At 54.7% G+C, this 9,469-nt stretch overlaps 1 protein-coding gene across 1 annotated transcript; it reads right to left on the minus strand.

The window, feature by feature from the left end:
- Positions 1–1,252: 1,252 nt before the first annotated feature.
- Positions 1,253–6,579, minus strand: MRPL38 (mitochondrial ribosomal protein L38). The gene is made up of 9 exons (XM_049860565.1): positions 6,441–6,579; positions 6,144–6,323; positions 4,591–4,725; positions 4,301–4,509; positions 3,376–3,448; positions 3,214–3,259; positions 2,229–2,387; positions 1,893–2,029; positions 1,253–1,658 (listed from the first exon to the last, which is right to left on the minus strand). The coding sequence occupies exons 1-9, from the start codon at positions 6,505–6,507 to the stop codon at positions 1,522–1,524; spliced, it is 1,143 nt and encodes a 380-aa protein (XP_049716522.1). The 5' UTR covers positions 6,508–6,579; the 3' UTR covers positions 1,253–1,521.
- Positions 6,580–9,469: the final 2,890 nt, after the last annotated feature.

Consider the following 9,469-nt stretch of genomic DNA (forward strand, 5'->3'; position numbering starts at 1 on the left):
TCTCAAGCCTGAATGGGACAACAGTTAGCACCAGGCTGGTGGGGCTGTGGATCTTCTCGGCCATGCAGCAAGCATGTGGCTTCTCTGTTGTAATATGTGAAGTTTATCTTTCTGGAAAAAGTGCACAGACCTTGCCTTGACTTCGGCACCCTTTTCCTTTAGAGAAGAAAACGAATCCTAACTGTGCAGGGAGGGTCCAGGGCTCTCTCGGCCGAGCAGGGAGTCAACCCAGAAGGCTCTGTTGTTGCCCACCAGGCAAGGCTATTCATCCCCCACGTCTCCAGCCCTGTCTCCTCATGGTGCCAGCTCAACCTTCTCTGAGCCACACCACAGAAATATCTGAAAGTGTGTAGTATCTTTGTTTTTTAAATTTTATTTTTGGCCATTAAGTTTTCAGTAGCTATTTTTAGGTTTCTTCTTTTGCCCCTTTCTGAAAATGATTTGAGAAATCCTTTGACCACAGGGACAACAATACTAGTAAGGTAGAAATGTTAACAGACAACTAGCACCAAGAAAACAAGTACGAGACACTAACGGCTGCCAAAATTGAGCTTGCCTTTGGACCTCAGCTTCCCTGACAGCCAAGGCAGGAAACGAAGCAGGATGTTTTCCTTTGTGCACTTTTTGGAAAGGAGGCTACACACCCGTTCCTCAAGGGAAACCAATTACGGGCTTGTTCTCTGACCCTTGTGTGTGGCGCCTCTGCCAGGCCTTGGGAGAAAGGAGAAGCATGAAGGTGATGCCCCACGACAGCGTCTCAGCCACCGTGGGCCAGAGCAGGGCCTACTCCATTCACTGGTGCTCATCAGTCTGGCCTCATGTGACTCGTGAGGCAGGTGGGAGGGAGCAGGTCTCCTTTTCCAAAAGGGAAACCTGGGCCCACTGGTCACATGGGGGGCCAGAGGCTTCAGCCTGCCAGCTCAGCCCTGCCCTGCTCACCTCCTAGCCTGAACAAGCCAACAGTGCCAGGTTTGTCAACAGGTGGGTGCTGAGGGCCTACCTCAGGTGGGAGGCCAGGAACTGGCCCCCACACAGTGAGCACCAGGCACAGGGGCTGATGCTAAACTGGAAATCTTTCCAGAGCTTGTGGGAACTGGCCAAGGCGCCCTGACTGCGTTCTCTTCTGCGCCGTCTCCAGTGGCTGGACCAGTCCCCCAGGAGGCCCAGGTGAGGCATTACCTCCTGCGAGGGGAGGCTGCCTCTCACCACCCAGGAAGCAAAACAACCCACCCAAGGGGGCTCTGGCCGCTCCTAGAACACAGACCCAGACCACCTACAGTAGAAACCATCTTTATTCACATCCTCTACCTGACTACACCGTCCCTGAGCCTGCTGGGAGGGCCACAGAGGGGTGGCCTGAAGCCAGGCCCAAGCCTACAGCTTGGTCCTCCAGAGCCCTGTCATTGTTGCTTCTGCCAGCCTGGCCCTCCAGAGCCGTCTTTATTGCTCCTGCCAGCCAGAACCACGCAGGATGGCCTGAGAGGCCCAGCCCACCCACACAGGTAGGAGGCACTCAGGCCCTCAGTAGATGCCGTAGGTGGGTTCGTGACTGTCCCTATACCGGTCCAGGTAGCGCAGGGGCTGCCGGTGGGGGAACCGCTTCTGCCTGGGGTGGTAAGGGGGTGGCCGCACAAACTCAAACACGGGCTCCCGCATGTCTGCAAGAGGACAGCAGGCACAGGTGAGGGTGCAGCAGGTAGCCCCGTGCCCTGCCTGCTACTGGGGCCTAGGCAGGGCCTGCCCTTTAGAAGAGCCAGTCCCGCCATGCCCCCCCCCCCCCAAGAGCCTCCCGCCTCCTGTGGCCCTCTTAGACAGGACCTTCTCCCTAGTAGGTCCAGGAGAGGTCTGTGAACACAGTCGCGCTGCACCCCTGCAACCCATGCTGGGCTTACCAAGAAGCTGGTGGAAGACATGGGTGACTGAGTCATCCCAGCGGCACTGGAAGAAGGCTAGCCCAGCTGGAGTCATGGCTTCCTGGTGTTTCTTATAGAAATCAAAAGTGTGGAAGGTCCGCTGGGCAAGCTGGTAGCTGTAAGAAGGGTGCATCTGGGAGTGGCGAGAGGGGCCCTGGAGCCCCGTACCCCTACCCCGCCACCTAGAGAAGCCCCTTAGGGTCTGCCTGGCATACTATGCTTCACCAGTCTCAAGACCAAAGTCAAGAGACAGGAGAACTGAGCAAAACCAACATTCTTGGGGAGCTGGCACGAGGCCTGGGGGGTGTGGATTACCAGGGTGAGGGGCGGGTGTCCTCGGAGAAGTCGATTGGCTTGTCCTGCTTGAAGAGCAGGAAGGCAAAGCGGTGGAATCCAGAGCCTCGGGCAGGGAAGGGGGGCAGGTAGGGACATGTCTCCTGCCCTTCGGCCACACGGTTGCCCGGGATGTTGGTTCTGGTGGGAAGGAAGATCTGTGAATGGCCATCTGAGGGAGCACTCCACCCTCTGGCTCCCTAGATTTTGTGGCAGCTCCTGGAGACAGACCCTAGAACCATCTTTATCATCCCATAAAGTAGGAGGCAGAGCTCCAAGAATCCATGGATGTACGGCTCCAGCTCCGTGGGGAGGGTGGGGCTCAGAGGCTGAGGACAAGGTTCCAGAAAGTGTCAGGATGAGAGTGAGGCCCAGCTGCCTGTTTACTAGGGGAGCCGGCAGGTCCGCCCCAGCCATTTGCTCTGCCTTTCTTGTTTCCTGAAAGCTCTGGGGTCTGAACAGGGCATGTTCGCTCAGCCTGGCTCTGGGATGGCCACTGTACCCGCCCCAGGAAGACCCCAAAGGGCCCTGCTGTCTGGGCTGACAAGTGCAGCTGATAAAAAAGGACAGAAACCAGCCTCTCAGCCACTGGCCCTGATGTGCCCCAAAGCTGGGGTCACATGCCTGACCTCTGCCCACTCAGAGCCAGGGGCTACTGAGAAGGCAAAAGGCAGCCCAGCCTCAGTGCTGCGGGGATTGCCCAGGGGTTCCGCGCGCCCTCAGAAAGCATGGCACAGTTGACAAGAACGCTCGTGTTCCTTTCCCCACGCGATCCTCACAACAGGCCTCAGGGTGGGTAAGGCATCACCCTAGTTTTAAAGATGAGTAAGGGGGCTCAGAGATGAGACAAATCTCAGATCACACGGTTAACCCTTGGTGGGGCTAAGAGTAAGATTCAGGTCCAGAGCTCTTTTCGGGAAACCGGAGCCTCCTCACCTGCCTGACCCACTCCCGGCCAGGTACTCACACCAGCCAGTGGACGTACTCGGCGTCTGGCTCCAGTAGGTGTCCATCTGCACAAAAACACACCCACTGAGTGTGTGCCCTGCTCCTCTAGAAGGAGCTGGGGCTACAGCTTTCCACCGGCCCCTCCCCTGCTTCCCAGCTCCCGGGAGCCCCAGACAGCTACCCAAGTTGGTGAGCAGCAGTGTCCACAGGGAGCCCTCGTCTGCTTCATAGGTCACTTCTGGGGCCTGGGTGGCCTGGTGGGGAGAGAACAGGGAAGCTCTCATCCCCGCCAGGAACAAACTTTGCAAACCAAACCCGTTGCCATTGAGTTGATTTTGACTCATAGCGACCCTATAGGACAGAGTCCAACTGCCCCCATAGGATTTCCAAGGCTATAAATCTTCACAGAAGCAGACTGCCACATCTCTCTCCTACAGAGCAGGTAGTGGGTTGCAACCGCTGACCTTTCAGTTAGCTCCTGAGCGCTTTAACCACTGCACCATCAGGGCTCCTCAACAGACCCCTGCAAATGGGAGGTAGCCTGAGGGAATCTGGGAGAAGGGAGAGGCCACTCTGATCCAAGAGCTCTTGGCGGCCCCCCACAGTCCGGAGCGCAAAGAGCTGTACATGGAAGGGACCTTCAGAGTTTCTGTCCATAGATCTGCGCCACACAGGGGCCCGAGAGCCGGGGAACAGGGGCTGGGAGGGGACTCCAGAAACACCAGGACAGTCATAGGAGTGCCTGAAAATGTATCTTCTTTTCCTTCCATTTTTTTTTTATTATTTTCTTTGCAAATTACCATGGCGTTGTTTGTAGTTAGGTGGAATCAAGTTGATTCCAACTCATTTGACCCCACGTGACACAGCAGAACTGCACCATAGGGTTTTCTTGGCTGTAATCTTTCACAAGCAGATTGCCAAATCTTTCTCCTGCACAACTCCTCGGTGGGTGCAAACTGCCAACTTTTTGGTTAGCAGCTGAGTGCTTAACTGCTACACCGCCATGGCTCCTTCTGGTATTGTTAGCAGGAAATGAGAAAAACAAGGAGCACAACAAATCCCCCTGCTTAGCAGTTGTCTGAGACCAGGCTGTGGGCGTGTGTTACCTCAGTTGGAGTGACCTCATTGCCGTGGTATACGGGCATCAGGTCCTCCTCACCCACGGCGTAGGCCACGTGCAGGGGGATGCGGGGCACGAAAGTGGCACCGTGGAACAGATCTCGGTAGAGGCCGTAGTACTCGGCTAGCCTCTGCTTGTGGTAGGGGCCGCAGGTCCTCTCCCACTCGGCCCACACCTCCTCCAGTGGGATCCGTGCTGGGAAGGAAGATGCCAGCTGGGATGCAGTGTGGGGGTGGGGGCAGGTACACACAGCCCGTCCCACCCCCGGGGGCTTACCTGTGCGGAGGCGGGCAGCCTGCTCCTCCTCCATGTTCTCCCGCAGCTCCCGGAGGACCTGTTTCCGCTCCAGCAGCCGTTGGGTCTGGCAGATCTTGGGTGGAGGCAGCCCGATGTCAATCTTGTCTTTGGGGTCTGTTGGGTGAGTGGGGCCAGGTCGGCTTGGTTAAGCCACCTGTCCCTGCTGAGTCCCCTTACTCCCCCATGCTCTGCTGCTAAAGCTTTGTCTTTAATTCACACAACTAAAACACTATGCAATCTGCTTCAGACCCGAAAAGGGCCCGGTTGCTCAGCAAACTGGATACAACTTGAGATCCCTAAACCAGGTCACAAGGAGTCTTTGGGTGGTGCAACTGTTAACATTCTCAGCTGCTAACTGAAAGGTTCAAGTTCACCCACTGGCTCTGTGAAAGAAAGACCTGGTGATTTACTGCCTAAAAATCAGTCACTGAAAACCCTATGAGCACAGCTCTGCTCTGACATACATAAGGTCACCATGAGTTGGAATCGCCTCGACGGCAACTGGCAAACCGAGTCACACCATCTCCTAGGACTCTCTGGGTCATGGGAAATCACGGTGCACGGTCATCCCAACTACAGCTGGGATCACATTTGAGCCCTGTTCACAGCTGGCATAGACACACCTGTGTCCCTGGGGGGAATTAATGGCTGAGGTTAGAAGGACTTCAGAGAACTTCCCACCCCTTAATGGGCAAAGCATACAAATCGACAGGGAAATTTATTAAAATGCAGATTCTGATTCAGTAGGTGGTGGTGGGGCCTGAGACTCTGCATTGCAAACAGTCTCCTAGGTGACACAGTGAGTGGCAAGGCCCTAGAGAACTTGGAACCCAACACCTTCATCCATCTGCCCAGTATACTGACAATACTAACTAATGTTCTTTGAACCCTTATCAGGCACGGCATTTGTCTAAGAATTCTAACGGATTACATCCTTTAATTCTCACAATTTGGTGACGTGGATACAATCATTCTACTTTACAATTGGGGAAACTGAAGCTCAGGGAAGTCACCTCTGAAAGGTGCGGCAAGAGTTTAAGTCAGGCTACTTACACTCCATACCACCATAAGCACTGCTTCCATAAATGCTTTCAGAAGGGACGTACTCAGGAAGGGTAAGCTGAGGACAGGGTCCCTAAGTCAACTTTCCCCAGGGCCTTCCAACTGCATTCAGCAAAATGTACACAAATGCGCCAGGCACTGCACGGCGACAGGATCCCTGTCCTCAGGGAGCTTACACTCCGGGGGAAGCAGAGAAGAGAGTCAGGCCTCAGGGTGGCCAGGGCTACATACAGGGTATTTTAGGGACACAGAAGGATGTCCTAACACGGAATTCGGGGGCCAGGAAAGGATTTTAGAAATAGACTTATTTAAGCCGGAACTCTACTGGGGGCGGGACGGAACGCTCCAGTAGGGAGTGTGAGGATGGCTGGTGGGACTAAATCGTCAAAAGCATCCACAGGGTTCAGCCAGGTGACCCACGTCCACAGGGCCGGCAAGGTCGCTCCGTGCTCGTGGAGGGCGCCCCGCACCTGACTTCTCCCCGAAATGCTCCCAGTAGGTCCGCCACCAGTGCGGGGCCCGCGCCTCCTGCTCCGCGCGGCGCCGGTAGCGCTCGAAGCTCCGGTACTTCTCCAGCCGCTCCAGGTTGCTCACATCGATGTCCTCGTTGGGCATCGGCCCCAGCGGGGCGGTCCGGCGGCTGCAGGCGGCTGCGGGCGGAAAACAGGGCGTCAGGTCGGCCCTTCGGGAGCCGCGGCGGCGCTGGCTCGAGCCCAGGGCTCGGGCTCTAGGGTCCTTCGGCAGCCCCCCACCCTTTGCCCCCTCACCGGAGGTGCTGAAGGCCCGCCATCTCCGACTTCCGTACAGCGCGGCTCGCCACCAGGGCGCCGCCATCTTCGCCCAGCTCTGCGCCCCCGTAGCCGCCGACGCCGCCGCTCCTAGGACCCGCGCAGAGGCGGCCACACAGCGCCTGAGCGCGCCGGCGGCGGCCCCGCCCCCCGCCTTGGCCCCGCCCCACCTCGCGTCTCGGCCTTCGAGTCACGCTCCGCCCAGGCCCCAGACTCCTCCCCTTCCCGGGGGGAGGGCCCCGGCTCCGGAAGTGCCTGTACGGCTGGGCGGAGCTCCGAGCGGCCGGGCCTCCCGCGAGCCACCAGGGGGAGGCAGAAGCCGCGAGTAGCCAGCCGCCCCGCGGCGCTGTCGGTGCAGTTCAGCGAACACGCCCAAGCCCTGAACGGGGCACCCCGAACTCCCCATGGTGCTGCATCATGGGGGAGGGAGACTGCCTGAGTTCAGATTCCAGATTGTGACCTTCCCATTACCCTTGCTATGATTTAGCCTCATTTGAAAGAAAAAAAGCAGGTAATAGTGTTACCAAATAAGGTTGTTGGGAGGGTGAAGTAAGTTTATGTGAAGCACTTAAAGTACTGTTTCTGTTCGCTTTTGGCACTTTCCAGTTAATATCCACACAGCGGCGTAAGTGACCTGGTGAAGACAGAAATGAAATTGTGTCCCTGCCCAAACCCTTCCAACTAAGGCTCTGCGTTGCTCTTAGGATCCAGTTCTAAGGGAAAACTTGGTACCTCTGTCCTGGAACTCAAGCTTCTGCTACATTAAACCTTCTTCATACACTCTGACATTTTGCTCCCTGTGGCCACAGGGCCTTTGCACATGCTGCCATTGCTGCCTTCCACCCCCTCACCTTTATCCCTGTGGCCTGGCTACCTCCCAGCCCCACTGGAGTGGTCCCTCCAAGATGCTTTCAAGCCAGGACGTGTCACCAGCTGAGTTGGTCTGGCACCAGCAGAGGCCTGGATCCTCACATTTGTGCTACAACAGGATTAGGGGGTCTCTCTATCCAGCAAGAAGTGGCGGTTTGAAATTGGTTTGCATAAACAGCGTCCAAACAGCTAAACCTCTCTCCCTCACTTTGAATTTCCCTCATTTTCCATTTCAGTAGCACTGGTTTGGGCCTCTGGCCTTGAGAAGCTTGTCTTAACTTTATATTTACATTGGGCTCTCCTTTTCCTTTTTGTTCTGTCTTTCCTTTTGTTTCTGAATTGTCTTCTACTTGCCTGTAATCTCACCTCCTCCCACCCAGTCCAGCCCCCAGTTCTCCCAACCTGCTTCTCAAGAAAGGAAGCCACACAGGCCCTCCAGAGTCACAGGCATGGACGCTTGTCAACCGGGTGCTGGTATTCCTCCACTGCTCCCTAGTTTCGAGAATTTTTACTGTTCTCTCACTGTCCCAGAACCCCTTAAGAGTGGGGCTTGGGGCTGGAGACCATAGTCTTGGGGACATCTAGGTCAACTGGCATAACATTGTTCACAAAGAAAATGTTCTGCATTCCACTTTGGTGAGTAGTGTCTGGGGTCTTAAAAGCTTGTGAGTGGCCATCTAAGATACACCTATTGGTCCCATCCTGTCCAGAGCAAAGGAGAATGAAGAAAACCAAAACACAAGGAAAATACTAGCCCAAAGGACAAAAGGTCCACATGAACTGAAGCTTCCACCAGCCTGAGCCCTGAAGAACTAGATGGTGCCTGGCTATCACCACCAACCACTCTAACAGAGATCACAGCAGAGTCCCAGACAGAATGGGAGAAAAACGTAGAACAGAATTCAAATTCATGACAAAAAGACTACCCTCACTGATCTGAAAGAGACTGGAGGAACCCCTGAGACTATGGCCCCTGGACCCTCTGCTAACTTAGAACTGAAACCACTCCCAAAGCCAACTTTTCAGACAAAGATTAGACAGGCCTATGAAAAACAATAACACATGTGAAGAAGGTGCTTCTTAGTTGCATCAAATATACTAGACCGAATATGCAATTCCTGCCCAAAAGCAAGACAAGAAGGCAGAAAGGGACAGGAACCGGATGAATGGATACAGGGAACCTGGAATGGAAAGGGGGAGAGTGCTGTCACATTGTGGGGATTGCAACCAATGTCGCAAAATAGTAGGTGTATAAATTTTTGAGAAATTAACTTGCGCTGTAAACTTCCACCTAAAGCACCAAAAAAAAAAGCGGGGCTTGCTTAGAATTTAACTGTTTGGAAGGCTTTGCACAGATTCCCACGTCTCAATTTTAAGCAAATAACACGAATGATAACTTGAAACGGGAAGTAGTGGCTCCACAGGTCTTTTATCATTGCTACTCTCCACCAGACCCAAACCAAACCGACTGTTGCCACTTCCAACTCATAGCAACTCTATAGGACTGAATAGAAACTGCCTCACTGGGGGGTTTCCAAAGCTGTAAATCTTTATGGAAGCAGGCTGCCACATCTTTCTCTCGCAGAGTAGCGGGTGGGTTTGAATCGATGACCGTTTGGTTAGCAGCCAAGTGCTTTAACCACTGCACCACCAGGGCTCCTTACTCTCCACCAGTATTTCTCAGTTCTGGGGACTGAATGAAGCATTAGGCCTACGGCCCTGAGGAGTTCACAGTTCTGCAGGGAAAAGAAAGACTAGCAGATATAGGACACTTATCCCTGCATGTGGCTCTTCAGTGTCTGTGGCCTGGGAGGAAGTTAGTGCTATCCACAAGGGGACAATTAGGTGACTTGCCCCGTTTTAATGCTAGTTTAACAGTTACAGGCACTGAGTAAAGTGTCACTATAGGTGAGTGCCCCTGGACTGTCTCCGCTTGGCCATCTCACGGGCACCCTGTGTTCTTGACACCACCCAGCTGCCCATCCCAGAAGCCTGGGGTTCCTGACCCCTCTCCTTTCCTGGCCCTTCCTGTCCACAGTCCACTGTGGCCTGTCCTCTCTCCAACCCAGCTGCAAGCAGCCCTCTGTTCGCCACCTCATAGCTGGAATGGGTTTTCTAAAATGCAAATAAGATCCAAC

Source organism: Elephas maximus, chromosome 19 (assembly GCF_024166365.1).
Source record: "Elephas maximus indicus isolate mEleMax1 chromosome 19, mEleMax1 primary haplotype, whole genome shotgun sequence".
In the NCBI taxonomy this organism is placed as follows: Eukaryota; Metazoa; Chordata; class Mammalia; order Proboscidea; family Elephantidae; genus Elephas; species Elephas maximus.